The sequence below is a fragment of the Pseudophryne corroboree genome, chromosome 4 (genome assembly GCF_028390025.1).
Source record: "Pseudophryne corroboree isolate aPseCor3 chromosome 4, aPseCor3.hap2, whole genome shotgun sequence".
Lineage (NCBI taxonomy): Eukaryota > Metazoa > Chordata > Amphibia > Anura > Myobatrachidae > Pseudophryne > Pseudophryne corroboree.
This window is the reverse complement of record NC_086447.1, coordinates 562,177,439-562,201,656: the sequence shown is the minus strand read 5'-3', so window position 1 is coordinate 562,201,656 and position 24,218 is coordinate 562,177,439. Positions and strand designations below refer to the sequence as shown.

The 24,218-nt window shown below is 43.0% G+C and overlaps 1 protein-coding gene across 1 annotated transcript in view; it reads left to right on the top strand.

The window, feature by feature from the left end:
• Window positions 1–23,790, top strand: part of PERP (p53 apoptosis effector related to PMP22) — a 28,469-nt gene extending 4,679 nt beyond the window's left edge. Inside the window, exons 2-3 of the mRNA XM_063917417.1 lie at window positions 16,076–16,213; window positions 20,177–23,790. Coding sequence (XP_063773487.1) covers window positions 16,076–16,213; window positions 20,177–20,397 — 359 coding nt within the window. The 3' untranslated portion in view covers window positions 20,398–23,790. The remainder of the gene's footprint in view (window positions 1–16,075; window positions 16,214–20,176) is intronic.
• Window positions 23,791–24,218: the final 428 nt, after the last annotated feature.

The window sequence follows — 24,218 nt, the reverse complement described above, 5'->3', positions numbered from 1 at the left end:
AATGCAGTTATATTTTGTTTTGTGCACAATTCCTTCAACGTGTTTCTTATATATGCAGGCTGAGAATGACTTAATAGTCATATTATGCTTTAGATGTTGATACTAAGGGCCATGTGCAGTTTATTGCTTAGTTAACACCCTGAAATTGCCAACTCCAAATAGAGAGTGCTATATATGGAGCAACACACAACTACTTTTCTTTTCTGCCTGCTTCTGCCAAACCGTAAGGGTGTAAGGGCCTGCTTCAGAGTTGTATGCAAAACCAATGCAATATCTATAATCAAACATTAGCAGTAGCACGGGTCTTACTTAAGTGCTCAGTGATTTTGAATGTGGCCCTGTCATAGGATGCCACCTTTCGAAGTCTGTTTGGCACATTTCTGATCAGTTAGAGCTGTGCTAGCCATTAGTAAGTACTGATGAGCGCTGAAGCAGACAGTACATAAATATACTTTGTCCTTGGCTGCAGCATCCGCTAAGTCTCCAATGCCTCTGGAAGAACATCTGCACAAAAAGTGTAAAGGTGCATACATACTTGCCGAGAAAGTAAATGATGTCGCTCATTTTCACCCTTCCTGAGCGAAGGGTGAAAATATGCCGCCACCGAGCGATGCATGGTCCCGCGGTTCATTAACGATCCAGAAATACGCCCTCTTACTGTCAATCCCCTTGCGCTCGGCTGTGCGATCGGAATCGTCACTACAACCAGTGCAAAACCATAAAGGACTTCGTACCCGTACGACGCTCTTATTGCGGTGCATGCGCAGATAAGCCATTTTTTTCACTGATCGCTGTGCAGCGAACAACGGCAGCTAGCAATCAACTCGTACTGACCCCCTTAGGGCCTAATTCAGAGTTGATTGCAGCAGCAAATTTGTTAGCAGTTGGGCAAAACCATGTGCACTGCAGGGGGGCAGATATAACATGTGCAGGGAGAGTTTTTTGGTTTTGTCCATTAGCTAACAAATTTGCTGCTGCTATCAACTCTGAATTACCCCCATAGAGCACATCCCCTAGTGTGTACCCACCTTTAGTCCAAGCTTTATGAATTGGGTTTTCATGGCCATTCAGTAGTAATGTATCAGGCCAGTCATCTACAGTGGTCTACAGCAGAATGATATTATACTATGAAACAGTTTAAACATGTCCCCTGGAGTAACAAATCACACTATACCATCTGGCAGTCTGACAGCTAAATCTGGATTTGGCAGATGCCAGAAGAATCATTCTTGGTCAAGTGTGTACTGCCAACTGTAAAGTTTGTTGGAGGAGGGATAATGTTGTGGGACTCCAGAGGCAAAGTAAGGGCCTTCATAAAATGATTTGGTGTGGAGTAAAGGTGCATACACACTGGGCGGTTTTGAGCTGAACAACAATAACAAATAACCGTGCTGCACTGACTAAAATGGTACAGTTGGAGGGTCTCCTTATCGCCCAACGTCAGTGCTTGACCTCGCTAATGTTCTTGTGGCTGAATGGATGTGAAGCCCTGCAGCCGTGTGACAAAATCTAGTGTAGTGGACGATGTTATAGCAGCAGGTACTGAATGCTTAATAATGCCTATGCATTTTATTGACCATTTTCAGATCATTCCATTGTGACCATAAAGTGCTCATAATCAATACCAGGCTAGCAGAAAAAATAAGAATTTACTTACCGATAATTCTATTTCTCATAGTCCGTAGTGGATGCTGGGGACTCCGAAAGGACCATGGGGAATAGCGGCTCCGCAGGAGACTGGGCACAAAGTAAAAGCTTTAGGACTAGCTGGTGTGCACTGGCTCCTCCCCCTATGACCCTCCTCCAAGCCTCAGTTAGGATACTGTGCCCGGACGAGCGTACACAATAAGGAAGGATTTTGAATCCCGGGTAAGACTCATACCAGCCACACCAATCACACCGTACAACTTGTGATCTGAACCCAGTTAACAGCATGATAACAGAAGGAGCCTCTGAAAAGATGGCTCACAACAACAATAACCCGATTTTTGTAACAATAACTATGTACAAGTAATGCAGACAATCCGCACTTGGGATGGGCGCCCAGCATCCACTACGGACTATGAGAAATAGAATTATCGGTAAGTAAATTCTTATTTTCTCTAACGTCCTAGTGGATGCTGGGGACTCCGAAAGGACCATGGGGATTATACCAAAGCTCCCAAACGGGCGGGAGAGTGCGGATGACTCTGCAGCACCGAATGAGAGAACTCCAGGTCCTCCTCAGCCAGGGTATCAAATTTGTAGAATTTAGCAAACGTGTTTGCCCCTGACCGAGTAGCTGCTCGGCAAAGTTGTAAAGCCGAGACCCCTCGGGCAGCCGCCCAAGATGAGCCCACTTTCCGTGTGGAATGGGCTTTTACAGATTTTGGCTGTGGCAGGCCTGCCACAGAATGTGCAAGCTGAATTGTACTACAAATCCAACGAGCAATCGTCTGCTTAGAAGCAGGAGCACCCAGCTTGCTGGGTGCATACAGGATAAACAGCGAATCAGATTTTCTGACTCCAGCCGTCCTGGAAACATATATTTTCAGGGCCCTGACTACGTCCAGCAACTTGGAATCCTCCAAGTCCCTAGTAGCCGCAGGCACCACAATAGGCTGGTTTAAGTGAAATGCTGAAACCACCTTAGGAAGAAATTGAGGACGAGTCCTCAATTCTGCCCTGTCCGTATGAAAAATTAGGTAAGGGCTTTTATAGGATAAAGCCGCCAATTCTGAGACACGCCTGGCTGAAGCCAGGGCTAACAGCATTACCACTTTCCATGTGAGATATTTTAAGTCCACAGTGGTGAGTGGTTCAAACCAATGTGATTTTAGGAATCCCAAAACTACATTGAGATCCCAAGGTGCCACTGGAGGCACAAAAGGAGGCTGTATATGCAGTACTCCCTTGACAAACGTCTGAACTTCAGGAACAGAAGCCAGTTCTTTTTGGAAGAATATTGACAGGGCCGAAATTTGAACCTTAATGGACCCTAATTTGAGGCCCATAGACAGTCCTGTTTGCAGGAAACGACCCAGTTGAAATTCCTCTGTAGGGGCCTTCCTGGCCTCGCACCACGCAACATATTTACGCCAAATACGGTGATAATGTTGTATGGTTACATCCTTCCTGGCTTTGATCAGGGTAGGGATGACTTCATCCGGAATGCCTTTTTCCTTCAGGATCCGGCGTTCAACCGCCATGCCGTCAAACGCAGCCGCGGTAAGTCTTGGAACAGACATGGTCCCTGCTGGAGCAGGTCCTTTCTTAGAGGTAGAGGCCACGGGTCTTCCGTGAGCATCTCTTGAATTTCCGGGTACCAAGTCCTTGGCCAATCTGGAGCCACGAGTATAGTCTTTACTCCTCTCCTTCTTATGATTCTCAGTACTTTTGGTATGAGAGGAAGAGGAGGGAACACATACACTGACTGGTACATCCACGGTGTTACCAGAGCGTCCACAGCTATTGCCTGAGGGTCCCTTGACCTGGCGCAATATCTGTCCAGTTTTTTGTTGAGGCGGGACGCCATCATGTCCACCTTTGGTTTTTCCCAACGGTTCACAATCATGTGGAAGACTTCTGGGTGAAGTCCCCACTCCCCCGGGTGAAGATCGTGTCTGCTGAGGAAGTCTGCTTCCCAGTTGTCCACTCCCGGAATGAACACTGCTGACAGTGCTATCACATGATTCTCCGCCCAGCGAAGAATCCTTGCCACTTCCATCATTGCCCTCCTGCTTCTTGTGCCGCCCTGTCTGTTTACGTGGGCGACTGCCGTGATGTTGTCCGACTGGATCAACACCGGCTGACCCTGAAGCAGAGGTCTTGCCTGACTTAGGGCATTGTAAATGGCCCTTAGTTCCAGGATATTTATGTGAAGTGACGTTTCCATGCTTGACCACAAGCCCTGGAAATTTCTTCCCTGTGTGACTGCTCCCCAGCCTCTCAGGCTGGCATCCGTGGTCACCAGGACCCAATCCTGAATGCCGAATCTGCGGCCCTCTAGGAGATGAGCACTCTGTAACCACCACAGGAGAGACACCCTTGTCCTTGGAGACAGGGTTATCCGCTGATGCATTTGAAGATGCGATCCGGACCATTTGTCCAGCAGATCCCACTGAAAAGTTCTTGCGTGGAATCTGCCGAATGGAATCGCTTCGTAAGAAGCCACCATCTTTCCCAGGACCCTTGTGCATTGATGTACTGACACTTGGCCTGGTCTTAGGAGGTTCCTGACTAGGTCGGATAACTCCCTGGCTTTCTCCTCCGGGAGAAACACCTTTTTCTGTACTGTGTCCAGAATCATCCCTAGGAACAGCAGACGTGTCGTCGGAATCAGCTGCGATTTTGGAATATTTAGAATCCATCCGTGCTATCGTAGTACTACTTGAGATAGTGCTACTCCGACCTCTAACTGTTCTCTGGACCTTGCCCTTATCAGGAGATCGTCCAAGTAAGGGATAATTAAGACGCCTTTTCTTCGAAGAAGAATCATCATTTCGGCCATTACCTTGGTAAAGACCCGGGGTGCCGTGGACAATCCAAACGGCAGCGTCTGAAACTGATAGTGACAGTTCTGTACCACAAACCTGAGGTACCCTTGGTGAGAAGGGCAAATTGGGACATGGATGTAAGCATCCTTGATGTCCAGAGACACCATATAGTCCCCTTCTTCCAGGTTCGCTATCACTGCTCTGAGTGACTCCATCTTGAACTTGAACCTTTTTATGTAAGTGTTCAAGGATTTCAGATTTAAAATGGGTCTCACCGAGCCGTCCGGCTTCGGTACCACAAACAGCGTGGAATAATACCCCTTTCCCTGTTGCAGGAGGGGTACCTTGATTATCACCTGCTGGGAATACAGCTTGTGAATGGCTTCCAATACCGCCTCTCTGTCGGGGGGAGACGTTGGTAAAGCAGACTTCAGGAACCGGCGAGGGGGAGACGTCTCGAATTCCAATTTGTACCCCTGAGATACTACCTGCAGGATCCAGGGGTCCACTTGCGAGTGTGCCCACTGCGCGCTGAAATTCTTGAGACGGGCCCCCACCTTGCCTGAGTCCGCTTGTAAGGCCCCAGCGTCATGCTGAGGACTTGGCAGAAGCGGGGGAGGGCTTCTGTTCGTGGGAAGAGGCTGTTTGCTGCAGTCTTTTTCCCCTTCCTCTGCCCCGGGGCAGATATGAGTGGCCTTTTGCCCGCTTGCCCTTATGGGGACGAAAGGACTGAGCCTGAAAAGACGGTATCTTTTTCTGCTGCGAGGTGACTTGGGGTAAAAAGGTGGATTTTCCAGCCGTTGCCGTGGCCACCAGGTCCGATAGACCGACCCCAAATAACTCCTCCCCTTTATACGGCAATACTTCCATATGCCGTTTGGAATCCGCATCCCCTGACCACTGTCGCGTCCATAATCCTCTTCTGGCAGAAATGGACATCGCACTTACTCTTGATGCCAGAGTGCAAATATCCCTCTGTGCATCTCGCATATATAGAAATGCATCCTTTAAATGCTCTATAGTCAATAATATATTGTCCCTGTCCAGGGTATCAATATTTTCAGTCAGGGAATCCGACCAAGCCACCCCAGCACTGCACATCCAGGCTGAGGCGATTGCTGGTCGCAGTATAATACCAGTATGTGTGTGAATATACTTTTAAGGATATTTTCCAGCTTCCTATCAGCTGGTTCCTTGAGGGCGGCCGTATCAGGGGACGGTAACGCCACTTGTTTTGATAAGCGTGTGAGCGCTTTATCTACGCTAGGGGGTGTTTCCCAACGCGCCCTAACCTCTGGCGGGAAAGGGTATAATGCCAATAATTTTTTAGAAATTAGCAGTTTTTTATCGGGGGAAACCCACGCTTCATCACACACCTCATTTAATTAATCTGATTCAGGAAAAACTACGGGTAGTTTTTTCACACCCCACATAATACCCTTTTTTGTGGTACTTGTAGTATCAGAAATGTTCAAAACCTCCTTCATTGCCGTGATCATGTAACGTGTGGCCCTACTGGAAAATACGTTTGTTTCCTCACCGTCGACACTGGAGTCAGTGTCCGTGTCAGTGTCTGTATCGACCTGAGGTAACGGGCGTTTTATAGCCCCTGACGGTGTTTGAGACGCCTGTACAGGTATCAACTGATTTGCCGGCTGTCTCATGTCGTCAACAGTCTTTTGTAAAGTGCCGACACTATCACGTAATTCTTTCCATAAGACCATCCAGTCAGGTGTCGACTCCCTAGGGGGTGACATCACTAACACAGGCAATTGCTCCGCCTCCACACCATTTTCCTCCTCATACATGTCGACACAGCGTACCGACACACAGCACACACACAGGGAATGCTCTGATAGAGGACAGGACCCCACTAGCCCTTTGGGGAGACAGAGGGAGAGTTTGCCAGCACACACCAGAGCGCTATATATATATATATATATATATATATATATATATATATATATATATATATATATATATATATCTATATATATCTATATCCTTATATAAGTGTTTTTCCCTAATATAGCTGCTGTATATAATAATATGCCAATTTAGTGCCCCCCCTCTCTTGTTTTACCCTGTTTCTGTTGTGCAGGACTGCAGGGGAGAGTCAGGGAGACTTCCTCCAACGGAGCTGTGAGGAAAAAATGGCGCTTGTGTGCTGAGGAGATAGGCTCCGCCCCTTTTTCGGCGGCCTTTCTCCCGCTTTTTTGTGGAAAACTGGCAGGGGTTAAATACATCCATATAGCCCAGGAGCTATATGTGATGTATTTTTAGCCATTTAAGGTATTTTCATTGCGTCCCAGGGCGCCCCCCCCCAGCGCCCTGCACCCTCAGTGACCGGAGTGTGAAGTGTGCTGAGAGCAATGGCGCACAGCTGCGGTGCTGTGCGCTACCTTATTGAAGACAGGACGTCTTCTGCCGCCGATTTTCTGGACCTCTTCACTCTTCTGGCTCTGTAAGGGGGCCGGCGGCGCGGCTCCGGGACCCATCCATGGCTGGGCCTGTGATCGTCCCTCTGGAGCTAATGTCCAGTAGCCTAAGAAGCCCAATCCACTCTGCACGCAGGTGAGTTCGCTTCTTCTCCCCTTAGTCCCTCGATGCAGTGAGCCTGTTGCCAGCAGGTCTCACTGAAAATAAAAAACCTATTTAAACTTTTACTCTAAGCAGCTCAGGAGAGCCACCTAGATTGCACCCTTCTCGTTCGGGCACAAAATCTTAACTGAGGCTTGGAGGAGGGTCATAGGGGGAGGAGCCAGTGCACACCAGCTAGTCCTAAAGCTTTTACTTTGTGCCCAGTCTCCTGCGGAGCCGCTATTCCCCATGGTCCTTTCGGAGTCCCCAGCATCCACTAGGACGTTAGAGAAATTGTTATATTGTAGCAATAGAATTTTTTTTAGCTCAGTTTCCCATTAAAATATGTCTAGTGCAGCTCCGTGGTACTCTGTCTCGTGCCAGTATTGTCTGGCAGTGGTAAGAGAGCTCTTCCTACTTTGCTGGCACAGGTGCTGGTTCAGCCTCTGCAGTCCTGATTTGGTTGCAAATAACCACTGATTTTGGGATTGTGAATGCACTGGTCGCAATATCGTATTAGCTGCAGCCTGATAGACAGGATCGGTACAGTAATATATATAGATTTTTATTATTATTTTTTTATTCTCTATACAGATGTATAAATATGTAGATCTCTCCTTCTTCCCCCACACACACCACAGTGTGTCTCCCTTTCTCCTTCCTCCCACACATCCCACAGTCTTACTCTCCCTAATCCCAAAGCCCTTTATCCCCTCACCAACTTACCCCGGGTAGAGATTTGCCTGCGCTGCACACCCTTAGTATCCAGACCCGATCATCGCACAGCAGGTACCATGCGCCCCTCACACCCCACCAGAAGAGGTCGGCACAGGGCATGGGAATCCTGGCCAGTGCAGCTGATACCATGTCCCATAACTGCCTGCAACAGAGCTGGACCCGGAAGAGTGGGTGCACACCCATTCCGCACAGCCACTGTGAGAGGCTCTTGTCACTCTGAGTCTGCGCCCACACCCTATCTGGACAAGACTGCTCACATCCCTGCCAGGTACTAAGTGGCATATTCTTGGGGCCCGGTACAAGTGTCCCCTTTGACCCACCGTTTTCGCTGGCCCTGCTGATAGACAGGCTGCACACTTTTTTGGTGCGGCATCTAGGAATGTTCCAGAAATCGGGGTCTTGTTGGTCTTCATTTTCTGGGTATGCCCAAGTCACTAGTTGTGTCCTCAGTGATCGTTTCACTGGCCTGGGCAACGTAGTTTTGCTGGACATGCTGCGACTGATGGACGCAATATTAATTAGATGCTGTGTCTCCAGATACAGGCAGATGATCAGGGAAGCCAACAGTAGGCGTCTTTTTATACAAGACTCCTGCAGCTTTTACATGTTTCACAAAAGTCCAATTCTGAATCAGGCCCACAGTCCTGGTCTGCTCTGTGCATGACTGGCCTTTCTGTGCTAGTTGAGACATGTGCGCTGCACTGGAAGTCCACGCTTGCTTTCAGTTGCAAATCTAATGTGAAATTTTTTTTTTTTTTTTTTTAAGTTGATCTTAAAAATAAATAAATAAATAAATGCTGTTTTGTGGTGAAGCATTTTATTTTTGTTCTGATCCTCCAGCTGTTACCATTGTAAGATGTTGATAGCAGTCAGAGGGAAGTGGCAGTACTTGTACAGACATTGGGCTTAATTCAGTGTTGATCGCAGCAGCAAATTTGTTAGCAGTTGGGCACCATGTGCACTGCAGGGGTGTGGGGGAGGGGGGGGGCAGATGTAGCGTGTAGAGAGAGTTAGATCTGGGTGGGGTGTTTTCAAACTGAAATCTAAATTGCAGTGTACAAATAAAGCAGCCAGTATTTACCCTGCACAGAAACAAAATAACCCACCCAAATCTAACTCTCTCTGCAAATGTTATATCTGCCCCACCTGCAGTGCACATGGTTTTGCCCAACTGCTAACAAATTTGCTGCTGCGATCAACTCTGAATTACCCCCATTGTCATTGTTAAATTGGTGAAACAGACAAAGATATAGTTTATTCCTACATAATAAAGACTGTGGCTTGGGCGCTTTGGTGAAGGCTTGAAAAGCTTTGATAAACAGAGCCCCTAAGTGTTTTCTGGTGCATAGTTGTAAGGTTCATCTTGTGGGCAGTGGTGTTAGGGAGGTCTGGTGGTGTGTGTCCAGCCTCCACTCCCCTCACACATCTCCTTACTAGCAGCTAGATCACAGGCTTGTTACATTTTTGGCATTCCTGAAAGATGTGTCCTTGGTAGAACTATTCACTAGTTTTTAACAAGTTAATGAATTCCTTGCAATGTTCCTGTTTATTGTGAAGGCCCATACACACTGGGCGATTTTGAGCTGAAAGCAGGTTACTTTTGGTGTGTTGTGCTGCTTTCAGCTCAAAGCCGCCCAGTGTGTATGAACAAGCGATGAGCGCTGATGCGCGCTCCCACTTCATCGCTGGTGGCCGCCGTTCATCTACAGCACAGGTTCTCAAACTCGGTCCTCAGGACCCCACACAGTGCATGTTTTGCAGGTCTCCTCACAGAATCACAAGTGAAATAATTAGCTCCACCTGTGGACCTTTTAAAATGTTTGTGAGTAATTAATACACCTGTGCACTTGCTAGGTTACCTGCAAAACATGCACAGTGTGGGGTCCTGAGGACCGAGTTTGAGAACCACTGATCTACAGGTATTACCAGTAGATGAACGGCGAGGTGAGCGGCTTTCCATAGCGTCCTGCTATGGAAAACCGCTGACATCGCTGGGCGGGGGGAGCGCTCAGTGTGTATGCACTGAGCGCTTTTCAGCCCAGCGGTGTCAGCCATCATCGCTGTGCATACACGCTGGGCAAAATCGCCCAGTGTGTATGCACCTTTAGTCAGTATTAAATCTCAGCACAAACAGGATACCAATTTGCTGGAAGACCCAATGTGTTTGTATAATGCTGTAGCAACTTTTTTTTTTTTTTTTTTTTTTTGCTGCTTTGTTCATATAGGGTACATCATGAGTTTTTACTGATTTAGCTTTGGTGCTCGGGTTCAGCATTTTTACAGTGGTGCTACGATTTCTTCAATGAAAATCTGAAAGCATGTCTTTGTTCTATTTGGAACATGTAGAATTACCAGCAGTGCACTTCCTCCACTTGTGTTACACTTTTATTATTTTTATTATGGTGGAAATGGAGCAGAGTGAAGTGCACTGATGGTGCTCCATATCTCTGAAACACTGTATTCTATGTTGTTGGTCATACAGGGGAAACAACAAAACTCAATCATAATTTCTAGAGTCAAATTATATCCTGGGGGTATTATTGTGTACTGGGTTTGCATCATTACTATTGTAGGCAAATAAGTTATTTTCTGGGCAACTTGATATCTGGGTATTTATGCTTGATAACTTAAATTCTACTTGGTAAAGACTATTTTTCATTGTACTGGGCTTCTTGCTGGGGATTTTACAGTGCATTTTAAATCTTGCTGAACAATTACGGTGCAGATTAATAAACTAGGTATATTATAATACGGTCTACTGCTGCTGATCATATTTACTTGGCAGGAAATTGCTACTATTTATAAGCATATGACTGACTATCCAATTTTTGTACTAGTTTTGTTTAAAGTAGACTTGTCACCTTGACGCAGTGGAGGCATCAACTCAGCCTAATATAAAAGACACCTGTGATGTCACTTAAGTGTCACCTGTCTGATATTTTTGAAGCTTTAATTGTATACATGACCTATTGGTTCTAATTGCATTAACCGTCTATTGGGCCAGGTCATAAAATGGCTGCCTCCACTGTGTAGATGAAACCCTCTATAGGTATTTATGGTAAGGAATCTAGTGGACACCATGCATTTTGACTGGTTTGAGATTTAGCTAACCACAATTTAATGTCTTCCTGTCCTCCAAAGAGGCTTCATGCTGTATCCCAAGATGGCCGCCAAGACCTCTACTTAGCATATGCAGGGGCCATCTTGTCTTCACTATGTAAAGTGAAATGGTGGGAGACCGAAATCTCTTTCTTAGTTCCTATGAGAGACCTGGGTATTACTGCTACCTGTTTGCAGCATTCACTCACCTGCTGGTGAGCTGCATGAAACTGTACTCCACTCAAGCTCTGCTCCATCACCAGTGTACATGTAACCTGCTATCTACCAATAAACCAACACCACTGTTTAAGGATCTGGATTGTTCATAGTTTGAGTCATCCTTTGGTGACTGCCTATATAATTGTGCAGTATCAATACCTGTACACACATAATTTCCAACTTTTAAGTATAGACATTTAATATTGGTGCACCATGTGTTTCAATATAAACATTACATTGCTTGTGAAGTCAATATTGAGTAGGGATGTGTTCTTGATTTACATGTTTAATATGGCTGTTATGTGTTTTTATTCAATTTTTGTTCCCAATAAAGGTTTAATACACTTCCACTGCCATCAGAAAATACCAAAACTTTCAGCAACTACAATATAAAGGATTTTTTCACCTAATGTAAATGTCCTCTTAAGGCATAGGTCTGCCAACTCAGTCCTCATTACCCCACACAGTGCATGTTTTGCAGGTAACCCAGCAGGTGCACAGGTGTATTAATTACTCAGACACATTTTAAAAGGTCCGCAGGTGGAGCTAATTATTTCACTTGTGATTCTGTGAGGAGACATGCACTGTGTGGGGTAATGAGGACCGAGTTTGCAGGGGTATGGGCTGAAACACACTACCCGGCTTTTGCCGGCCGGGAAAAAGCCGGACGGCTTTTTCCCGTGCCGGCATTGTAGTTAACAGTGTGAGGGGTAGGGTCCCTTCACACTGCACGGCCCCGGCCCGGCTGCCGGGTTGCAGCCGGGTCTCACCACTGGAAGGTCCGGCTGCCGGGTGGCCGCCGGGCCGTCTTTGGAGCAAGTAAACCATGTGTGTGAAGGGGAGCTTTCACACACAACGGTTTTTTCTGAAGCCGTGTCTGATGCTGCGCATGCGCACAGCATCACACACGGCTCAAAGCTGTCCTGTGTGACAGACACTGCCGGTTTCTCCCGGATGGCAAAAAGCCGGACAAACTTTGTCCGGCTTTTTGCCATCCGGGAAAAACCGGAGTGTGTGTTACAGCCCTAAGGGTCGTTGGGTCGACACACATTAGGTCGAAATGCATTGGGTCGACCACTAAAGGTCGACAGGGTTGTTAGGTCGACATGTGCAAGGTCGACAAGTCAAAAGGTCGACATGGGTTTTTAATTTTTTTTTTTTGGTGTTTTCTTCGTAGAGTGACGGGGAACCCCAATTAATGCACCGTGTCAACTCGCATGGCTCGCTTTGCTCGTTCCCATTAGTAGTCCACGTGGATCGTAAAGTATGAAAGTTCAAAAAATGGGAAAAAAAATCGTGAAAAACTTATGCCGATCTTTTGACCTGTCGACCTAGCACATGTCGTCCTAATGAACCTGTCGACCTAGACACCCTGTCGACCTAGTGCATGTTGGCCTTTAGTGGCCGGCCCAATGCTTGTCGACTTAATGCATGTTGACCTAACGACCGCAACCCGTTTGCAGACCTATGTCTTAAGGCATGTTCTGCATCTATTCTGATGTTTTTTTTTATACAATGTTACAAGTTTATTAGTTGTTGTAAGTCTATTTAAATTAAACTTTTTTTAAAATACAAGTTCTTTTTACCCAGTATAAGACAACACCAAACCCACAGTGACTTTGGTTCCAAATTATACTCCCAGGAGGAAACTTCTTATCCTATTTAAAATAACGAATCTGTAATCGCTCCCTTATGCGATATTGACAAATAACAGCCTGATTAAATGGGCAGTAAAATGCAATAACTCCAGTCACAGCGGATATCATCTGTACAACTTTTGGGTATTAATACCATTGGTTTTTTGATTGTGAATATAGTATCCCAAAATGAAAAAAAAATTACAATTTTTTTTTATTTTTATTGTGTCTCTAAATCTAATTATAATCCGTTTATTTTAGTTATATAGAACTCATTTTTTTGTAAAACTTTTCTTTAGTTCTTCTATGTCTTCTAGACAGTTGTTTAGCATTTAAGAGCTTGTCCCCATCTATCCTGAAACCCCAGGGACAATAGCCACCACTCCATTTTTCTGGTGATCTGTGCAGCACTGCCAATGTCAACGCAGGACTCCAGAGAGGTAAGTATTATGGACCCAGGGCCCTGTGTGCACCACACACCATTTATAGATAATGTCATTGCCCCCAATAACACATTATGTTGCAGTTATCTGCATGGATAATCAGCTACTATGTATGGTCAATGCTAGTATTTTAGTGACAACCAAGCAGTGCAGATTGTCTTTGGACGGCCAGAGTTTATGTCAAACACATAACCTTAAACTTGTAGTACTGTTGTCAGGTAATCCATTACATTTTAATTGTAAATAAAATTATTTGTATTTTTAGAATATATTTTCTTAACTTCAGATAGGTAGGACAAGTAAATTCTGACCAATGTGGATATTTATCAAAGCATGGAGAGAGATGCAGAGAAATAAAGCACTAACCAATCGGCTCCTAGCTGTCATTTTACAAACACAGCCTGTAAAATGAGCATTTAAAGCCGATTGGTTAGTGCTTTATATCTGTCAATGCTTCGATAGGTACCACAGCAAGTAATTGTCACAAACTGGAAGCAGCTGTGGCAAAGCATGGTAGGACATACTTAAAATCATGTAACCGCATTATTGCCTGCTTGTGCTATGTCGCTTACACTGCAGTGTAGGGTCGGGAAACAGTCCCTGGGACTCTGATGGGGGAGCCATGAATAAAGTGATTTAATGTCTATAACCTAGCCAATAGTGCTGGTTTGAGGTGATCATGTAACTCTTTGAGAGTGTAGTGTTCATTATTTATGTCAAATAAAAATGACTCCCACCTGTTGGAAATATTGTATTTATATTATCTTGTAATTAATATATATTTTGCATAGCTGTATCTCCCACTGGCTGTTGAGGATTATCCCATATACTGTTTATTTTATGTCAAGGTAAATGATAAAGCCTGTGTCAGCACAATAATGCACATGACTCACAAAGAATCATATTATCATGTCTCTACGCCCACACATAAAACAACCTAGCACTGCAAAACCATTTGGGTGGAGCGCAAACTAGCTTGTCTGTAGGGCTAGGTGTGGCGCATAATTCACAATTTACTTCCATGATGACATGCAGAAACCTATGTAGTAATCGTGTACCTAAGATGGTATGTGATACCTAATATCTGTCAAATATAGAATTTTAAAAACCATGAGAGACTGCTAAGAAGAGAAGTACAATGTAGTTTTGTTGTTAAAGGTTAATGAAGAGATTGTTTTTGGTGACCATCTCCTGCTGCTGTTTGGCTATTGTCTTGTCCTTATTAATAGAACTAATTGGATAGCTAGTAAGAAGTCATTGAAGGTAGTTTCCACGCAGTGCAAATGCTGGGGCAGATGTACTAAGCCTGGGGAAGTGATAAGGCAGTGATGAAGCACTGATAAGTTCAAGGTGATAACGCACCAGCCAATCCACTCCAATATGTAAATTGGCAGTTAGGAATTGATTGGCTGGTGCGTTATCACCTTGCACTTATCACTGCTTTATCACTTCTCCAGGCTTAATAAATCTGCCCTGCTGTTTTGTAACTCGGGGGTAGATGTATTAACCGTAGAAGGCATAAGGAAGTGATAAACCAGTGATAAAGCTGTGTTAAGTGCAAGGTTATTATGCACCAGCCAATCTGCTCCTAACTGTTAATTTACATATTGGAGCTGATTGTCTGGTGTCTTTATCACCTTGCATTTATCACTGGTTTATCACTTCCTTATGCCTACTCCAGGTTAATACATCTGCCTCTCTGTGTGTCCAGTTTTACAGAGTAGTGCATTGGTTTGTAGATCAGGATGGAAGTGGAAGTATCTGCTGGAATATGGGCATGTTTAGGATTTGTTTTGTTTGTATGGGAAAAAATTTCTGATAAAATAATTTGATTTATTAAACTTCTGCAACACTGGATGGACCAGTTCCATGTATATAAAAGCAGAAATTATTAGCAAAAAAACAAAAACATTTTTTTTTTAGAAAAATATATATAGTTTCTGCGTTTTCGTGGGTTTCCTCCAGGTACTGCAGATTCCTCCCATAGTCTAACCACAAACTAGTAGGTTAATTCGATTCAGACAGAAAATTAGCCTGTGTGTGTGTGTGTGTGTGTGTGTGTGTGTGTGTGTGTGTGTGTGTGTGTGTGTATGAATATATAGTGTTAGCTCCACTGGAGCAGGGACTGATGCAAATGACCAGATACCCTATATAATAAAAGGCTAATGCTGCTCCTCGCCTCTGAGCGGAATTCAGGTTTTTTTGCATGCCGTCAGCCTCTAGATGGTGCCCAGTGAAGCAATTCAGGTGGTGTTCCATTCGACTGTGCACAGCCGCCGTCACTGGCATTACTGTTATGATGGTCCGTCATTTTGACGGGTTGGTAACTAGTTGTCTATAAAGCGTTGTGGTCTATTATATACATAACAATTAATAAGTAATACACATGTAAGTCCAGAGGTGTATTAAGAGAGGAGAGGGCCCATGTGCCGTCTCCGTTCAGGTCCCATCCTTCCTCTTGCTGGCAGTGGGGTCTGAGTGACTGTTCTAGTAGACTCGCACTGTACTAGAGTCTACTGCGCATGTGCAGTACTCTGGGGAATAGTGCAAAGCCATATTCCTGGCTATTCTGCTACTGCGCATGTGTAAAATGCCGGGAAAATTGTCAACGCGCCATTTTCCAGGTTATTTTACTGAGCAGGCATGGGACTCTGGATGGATGAGTACTGAAGAAATGGGGTGCTGGGTGGGCCCCCTAGACTCGAGGAGCCCGTATGCACCGCACACACTGCACCCGTTATAGATACACCACTGATCTGGTAAAAGAAAACAAAGTTCTGTGGGGGTGTGTTTTTTTTTTTTTAGTTTAAAAGATGTTTCTTATTTTTAGATGTCATTAAGGTTTCCACTCCTGCAGTAATTTAATTCTTTTTCTTTCTTCTAGCGTGGGGCAAAGCAGCAGCTGCTCTTCTGATCATTGGCTTTATCATCCTCATCTTATGCTTCATAGTCTCCTTTATTGCACTGTGTTCACCACGGATTTCACTGCTGAGAATAATTGGAGCACTTCTCTTCTTGGCTGGTAAGAATGAATACGTTTGCCGTAGTATATTTGAAATGCATTTGGTGCTTTCCATATTTCTTTCATAATGTAACTTACTTGTGCTATATTGATCAGGCATGTTTCCCCCTTTACAAAAGGTTTTTTTTTGCAAAGGAATGCAAAAAAAGGGAAAAAGGGGACTACAATGCCTTTTCTGGGGCAATGTTCCCCCTTTCTGGGGCAATGTTCCCCCTTTCTGGGGCAATGTTTCCCCTTTTCACTTCCTGGTCCTGAGCAGAGAGTGGATCCTTTCTGTTGCTCAAGAGAACCTAGTTTTGTGTTGTTAAAGATGCCTTCCCGGTGAACTTCATATTCACATAATTGGAACATTCACAAGGGAGGGACCTTGACTACCCTAGTGTTTAGTGTTAAAGGGCAGCCTGAGCATAATAGATCTGTTACCCTGTACTACTAGACCTATCGGGGGACCCTCTGTTTAACAGCTTCTCGGACTGCAACAGTTCAGATAATCACTATGTAGACAAAAGTGATTGGACACTACCGCACCAGTGAAATGGTGTGCTCCTGCAGCAGACATGGGTTCAAGAAGGTATAAAACGGGTAGAGGGGCACTGATTAGATGATTTGCTAACAAAATGGCTTGCTGGAAGGAGCGAACAGAGTTTTAAAAAGGGATCATTTGTAGGCTGCACGGTTGGAGCATTGTGGATATAAGGAGGTTCCTAAATCCACTGTGTCTTTTGTCATTAATACGTGGAATGCACCTCATCCAAGAAGACCCCCTAAACTGCAACCCAGGGATCAGAGAGTGCTAACAATCGAGCTGCAAAAGAACAGGAGTTGTCCCATGTATATCATTGCTTCCGAGTTCCAAACGGCAAAATGTGTCAGTTCCGACAAGAACACTTCGTAGGGAGGCCTATGCGCTTGGATATTATGGGCAAGCAGCTGCTCATAAACCTCTAATCACAAAGAAGAATGCAGCCCAGCACTTACAATGGTGTAAAGAGCTCAAAAACTGGACAGTGGAACAAAGGCAGTGAATGTTATGAAGTGCTGAATAACAATTTACACTTTTCAGATCAGATGGACATGTTTGGCGATTGCCGGGAGAACATCAGAGTGTACAGTACATACAGTAAAGCATGGAGGTGGTGGCATTATGCTATGGGGCTGTTTCAACTAGTTTGGCATGGGTCTACAAGTTGTAATTTATGGTCACATTAACTCTGAGAAGTATAGAGATGTTCTCGATAACTCTGTGCTCCCTACATTATGGCAGTTCTACGGAAACTATTAATGTTTTTTATCGGGAAGACCATGCCACCTGTTTCCAGGGCGACGATGAACTGGAATAAAGAAAATTCAATAACCCAGATGGACTTACCAGCTCAAAGTCCAGATCTTAACCCCATTGAGACCTCTGGGACAAATTGGAGAGACAAGTGCGTTCTAAGATGACTCAACCTTCTTTAGTGTCAGAGTTGGTCATTGTACTTAAGGTGGAATTGCAAAATATATCGCAAGGAACTTGTGTACAGTTACCAAGAAGGGTGTCTGCAGTAATCCCTGCATATGGTGGACCTACGAAGTACTGTCGTCAATAACATTGTTGATCTATTTGCTGTCAGTGTCCAATCACTTTTGTCTACATAGTGTAGTTTAACATGGTCTATTATCTGACATCTAGCACAAAAATCACTCTGCTGCTATTATATATAAAACATATATTTATTTTATTATGGTATGTTATCTGAAAACATTTTTGTTCTAGACCACACACATTACATTGTCACATAGCAAGCATTGATGAATGTTCATCAGTAAAGTTTTAGTAAATAGTAAAATGTATACAGTTTTCTGCATCCTTAATGCAACTGTAAGGCAATGTCTTATAGATTTATATTACATGGCAATGAGCTTTAGTTTTTGCTGTGACATTTTTGGCCACACAACTGTATGTGACGACCATGATCGGCACAAGGGTTTTCGGTTAATTCAAAGGCTACAAGTCTCTTGTGTTTCACAGTGTGAGTTTATAATGGCCAGTTCCAATAAACTGGAGTAGATTGCTGTAGCTATAAGTTGCAAATACTTTGAGTATGAGGCATGCTGCATGTATCTCAACGCTTTACATAATGCGTTGCTTTATGTCGTTCAAAAAGTTTTTTATAATTAGGGAATTTTAGATTTAAATTAGGCATGGCCCAGGGCCCATGGTATTTAATAATCCAGTACTGCTGCTTGTGTATTACCCCAGTCTAATTTAGGGTATTAAAGGAGATCAACACAATTAGGGGGAGATTCAAATGTTTGAAAAGTCAGTTGGGAGTCTGTTTTTTTCCCTATCTAATAGACAGGAAAAAACAGACTCCCAACTGACTTTTCAAACATTTGAATCTCCCCCTTAGAGTCTATGGACTGGGTACACAAATGGGGAAAAAGTGGTAAAAACCTTGTTTTCATGGTTTTACCGCATTTTCTGTATGCACCAACACAGGGCAGCCGGGTTTCTACTGCTGGTATTACCCTATAGAAGCATATGGGCTTCTTTCTGCATCGGATGCTGTCTGAGGAATCTAATTGGATCCCTCCCAGCACGCCCTGTGGCCTCTGCGTATGCCCAGATGGACTCCTGGGTCATAAACACGGAAGTCCAGAGAAGACAGCACATTGTGAAGGAAGAGCTGTCCTTCGCAATACTAATTGCGTGTTAGTGCACATGCGATTGGTATTGGGGCCAAGTGTGGCGGGATCTACCGCAACAGGTTAGTACATCCCGCCAGGTGTATTAGTAATCGGGGCACTGCTGTCATGAGCAACAATACGTTTTGTGGCAGACACAAAGTAAAACCTGCAGTGACAGCCAACGTGATAACTGCTGTTCCAGCGAGTTACTTCCCTGGTATTATGGCTTTGTGAAAGACATATCTGGCGATATCTAACACTGCGCAGGCGCACAGCGTCCGTTTCCAGAATCGTGGCCAGCATTGGATGGAGGATGCGTGAGGGGGACCGAAAGGGGATGCAGTCAATTTACCGACAATCAAAATCCTGACGGTCAAAATACCGACAGCAATTGTCCGACGGTCAAAATACCGACATGGACAAAACACCAACATTTAAAATACTGACAAGGTCAAAATACCGAAATGTGAAATGTCGACAGGTCAAAATGTCGACATGAGTTTTTCATGATTTTTTTTTTCCATTGGAGGGGGAATTCAATAGTGTGCCAAGCGCAGCGAGGCACCGTGCCCGAAGCATGGCGAGCGGACGCGGTACACTTATATGGTGTCCATGTCGACCTATGTCAACATAAACAACAATAACAATGAATACTTGTGTCAGCATTTTGACCTGTCGACATTTTACATGTCGGTATTTTGACCTTGTCGGGATTTTGACCGTCTGTCAATTGCTGTCGATTTCGACCGTAGGCATTTCATACCAATCCCGATCGAAAGATCGGTCTCCTGCTACTGTGCTTCCATAGGCTTAGAGCAGTGTACATCACCTGAAGATGGTGTTAACTAACATGGTCATTGGAAAAAAATGAGGACTGCAGTCTGCGTTAATTATCAGTGAAATTAGGCTATTAGCACATATCAGGGATACATAAAATTGTGCAGACATTTTGATAAATAGGCCCTTTTAAACAGTTAAATGCAGATCCTAGAATGTCATTTAACATAGGAGCAGTTCTGTGTTCTTAGCCAAAACCACAAGGTAGTGGCTTAAGTTAGATGAAATATCATTTAGGGCCACAGGATTTCAATAGCTAAAGCTAATTTTGTGTTTATGTAAATTAGTGTAGGATCTAAACACAAATATGGAGTAAAATTGCATGGGCTTTATTTTTATTTATTTTTTTGCCAATGTAATCAGAATAAAATACTCTATTAAATTCTAGAGAAGTTATTGTTTGGATGTATTTTTCATGTAAACAAATAATAAAATATTTGCATTTTTTCCCCCCAGTTATTTTGCAGATAATTGCACTTGTCATTTATCCTGTCAAATTCACATCCGACCTCGCCGTATCTCCTTCTGAAAACTACCTGTATAGCTGGACCTACGGCTTTGGTTGGGGCAGTACTATCATCATGTTTGGCTGCGGAATCTTCTTTTGCTGTCTCCCCAATTTTGAGGATGAACTACTGGGCAATGTCAAGACCAAATACTTCTATACATCCTCCTAAATTTAGGACTACAACAGGTTTTCTTTTTTTTTTTTTTCCTCTCCCCCTTTAACGTTTGGAAAGAGATGGACATATTTTGATATCCTCATCTGGTGTTCCTATTCTATCGGACATATATACATATATTTTATCTATTTGGTTTGTGCTTTTAACTAGAAAATGTATTTGTTCCATTAGCTATATATTTTTCTATAACAAATATTTGTATGTGACATCGGCAAGTATGTACCCTGCCTCATGGGCCCTACACACTGGCAGAATTCACTGAACGATATGAATGTTCTTGTTCAGTAATGAACGAGAACTTGTTCATATCAATCAGTGTGGAGGCAGCAACAATGCACGGCCCCGCGCTCGTTCATCGTTGGTTCCCCGTCGCTTATGCATGCAGGCCAATATGTACAATATCGTCCATATTCGCATGCACTGCTATGGAGCTGGGTGACGTGGGGAGTGAAGAAACTTCACTCAGCTGCATCCCCCCCTTCCCCTGCCGCTGGGTCAGGCGCTGGCCGTATCTGCCTTCGGGCACCTTGGCGGCACATATCCATATGTGTAGGGCTCATTAGAATAAAGCATTCTGTATTATTGTAAATTGTAAGACATTGTTTAAAGGTCTTCATAGTATTTTCAAAAGTTAAAGGGCTACATTTTAACTTCTAGAAATAAGAACACATTTTAACTGCACAGACCACCGTATCAATAATTGTACAATGCAATTCCTTTCTTTTTGTTTTTAATGCTTTTGCACATGTTGCTTATTTTAACTATTAGCATTAAGGGTAGAAGTTGTATGATATCTTTTTTTTTTATTTTCTTTTAAAGTTAATTGGGGAAATTAAAGAATTGGACAGTGGAAAAAATGATTGGTTAACAACACTCCCTCAAAAATAAATGACTTCTCACTGAGACCTCAATCAAGCACTCAGTCTGTTTTTTTGTTTTTCAGAAATGCATGCATAGTTCTAAGCAATATAATCACTGACTGCCTTTAGCCAACTTCAGTTTCTTGGCAAATACATTAAGGTCTGCAGTTTTGTCAAAGTGTATTGCCTTATCTTTGTAGCTTTCCAACAAAGGCACTATATAAGCCTCATTAAACCCTTTCTGAAAAGCATGGAGAGATAAGGCTCCTGACCAGCATATTCTGCTGATCACAGCTGCACCTCTGTTTAGGCTCCAGAAACACTGACCGGGAAAGTGCACTTCATTAAAGATCTCCTCGCAAGGTAATCAGTGACCAAACGAAGAGAGTACTAAAGAGTAAATGGTCTATTTTCTTTACTATTTTCCTGGACAGTAGTAACTTTTGTTGCAAATATTTCTATGGCCCAGTGAGCAGAACCATCTGGGAAATTTTAGACTGAGCAATAACTTATTCATATGGTTATGTGACATCGATGGTCACTGACTTTCACAAATATGCAACGTATAAAGTAACCGCAAATCTACCAGTGAGAGATTAATTCTCCAAACTGTCATTTGTTTACAAAAGGATATAACGCTCTTAATTTGGTGGGTGCTAAAAAAAAAATGCTGATTTTAATTACCTAGTGCATCATATATTCATATGTTTTCTTCTTGTTCTATTGAAAACCTTTAGAAAGCCTACAAAATGAATAGTCAAATTCAACTCCTGACCTATAAATTATGATGAAAATCTCCATAACCAAGAACAGGATTTATGAGAGGCAATATAAATTCTATGCTAGTTTAATGCAAATACGTGCAACTATATCCCTTTTTGGGTATGATCGCTCATTGCACTTAGAGCCATTCTCATTAGGGATTGTAGGAACTAGAACACACATAGATAGATATACTGTATACAGTATATCTATCAGCTACTGAGAAATGTATATACCAGATATAGCTTTATACTATCCAGCATTGTAGGTTATACAGTTAGTGAGTTGTATCTTCAAACTGCCTGATCTTAAACAAAGCCTGGACCAACACCATGTTTCTGTGGGATTATTCTTACATCTGTATGACATTAGAAACAGGATGGGTGTGGCTCCGCACCATTCAAGAATAGAAATAAGTCAATTAGTAAGAAAAACCAGCATTCATGAGATATAGTGACTAACTGTCCCAATTAATGCTGCTGGCGGTGCACCATAAAGTCAGTAAGTAAACTGAAATACAGATAAAAGAGAAAAGAAAGTACTTTCTTTGGCGCACTCTTGAAAGAGAATATATTAAATTCGTATGAATTGATAATGTTAAGGAATATAAAACATTCATTTTATTTAATCTATTACAGGTTGAGTATCCCTTATCCAAAATGCTTGGGACCAGAGGTATTTTGGATAAGGGATTTTTCCGTATTTTGGAATAATTGCATACCATAATGAGATATCATGGCGATGGGACCCAAGTCTAAGCACAGAAGGCATTTATGTTTCATATACACCTTATACACACAGCCTGAAGGTCATTTAATACAATATTTTTAATAACTTTGTGTATTAAACAAAGTTTGTGTACATTGAGCCATCCGAAAACAAAGGTTTCACTATCTCACTCACTCAAAAAAGTCTCTGTATTTCGGAATATTCCGTATTTCGGAATATTTGGATATGGGATACTCAACCTGTAATATAAAGTCTCCTGAAATGTTGTTTAAAATGAACTGATGAATATCCGTTTGATTCGTGCGGAAGGGATAGCGGTGATGATGGTATTGTAATTGTAGTCCTAGATTGAATTTAAATCAGCGTACCTCTGGTCCTAGATTGGCCAAGACATTTGTCCAATCTAGGACCAGATCTTTAGAGGTACGCTGATTTAGGTTCAGTATAGGTCTACAATTCCAATACCATCATCACCGCTATCCTTGCCGCACGAATCATCAAACGGATATTCATCAGTTCATTTTAAACAACATTTCAGGAGACTTTATATTAATAGATTTAAATAAGTTATGTTTTATGTTCCTTAACATTATCAAATCATACAAATTTTCTATATTCCCTTGCAAGAGTGCGCCAAACAAGAAAGTGCTTTCTTTTCTCTTTTTTTCCCTGTATTCCATCTGTATAACATTGTCAGTAGGGCTTTGGAAGGAGATAAGGCAAGATGTGAACATTGTGGGTACAAGTGAATCTAACTTAAAAGCTTACAATTCAATACAGTCATAGAAGCTACAGTAGGTAACCTACTATTTGATGACCTAAATTAGACCAATACAAAGTGGAAATAAAATGTCCTAGTTCCTTACAGCTGTATCTGTACTGTAAATATTCCAGTAACATGAGGGAACATAACTGTCTATTTTACAAAAAGTGTTTAAAACTATTATAGAAATACCAAATGATTTGTACTGTACCGTTGTTTCCATATCTGATTTTTTGGCTTGCCTTTTTACTAAAATAAATGTAAAACCAAGAACAGTGTTGTAGTTGTGAAATGTTTTAATAATTCGATCACTTTATGTTCTAAATACTGTCATCTTTCAGTATTATGTGTGTGAGATGCTGAAAACCAAACTTGCTGAGGGTAAGAGGGTGAGATGCCGGAGTCCTTTGTGCAATATATACCAAAAGGTGCATACACTTGGTGCAATTTGTGCTTACATTTTTACATATATAGTCAAAATCGTAAGGAAAGTTGCTGCATATCGCACCGTGTGTATACAGCCTGCAATACTGATGCACGTTCCCGCGGGTCGGTATTGTAAGAAAAAATAGACTGTGTATGCAAGGCTATTTTGACTATATTGTGTACAATCTAGTGCATATCACACGTGTTTCCAGTAGTGACCGATATTGGCTTGCGATACCGATCTACGTCATCAAAGCCACTATTTATTTACGCAG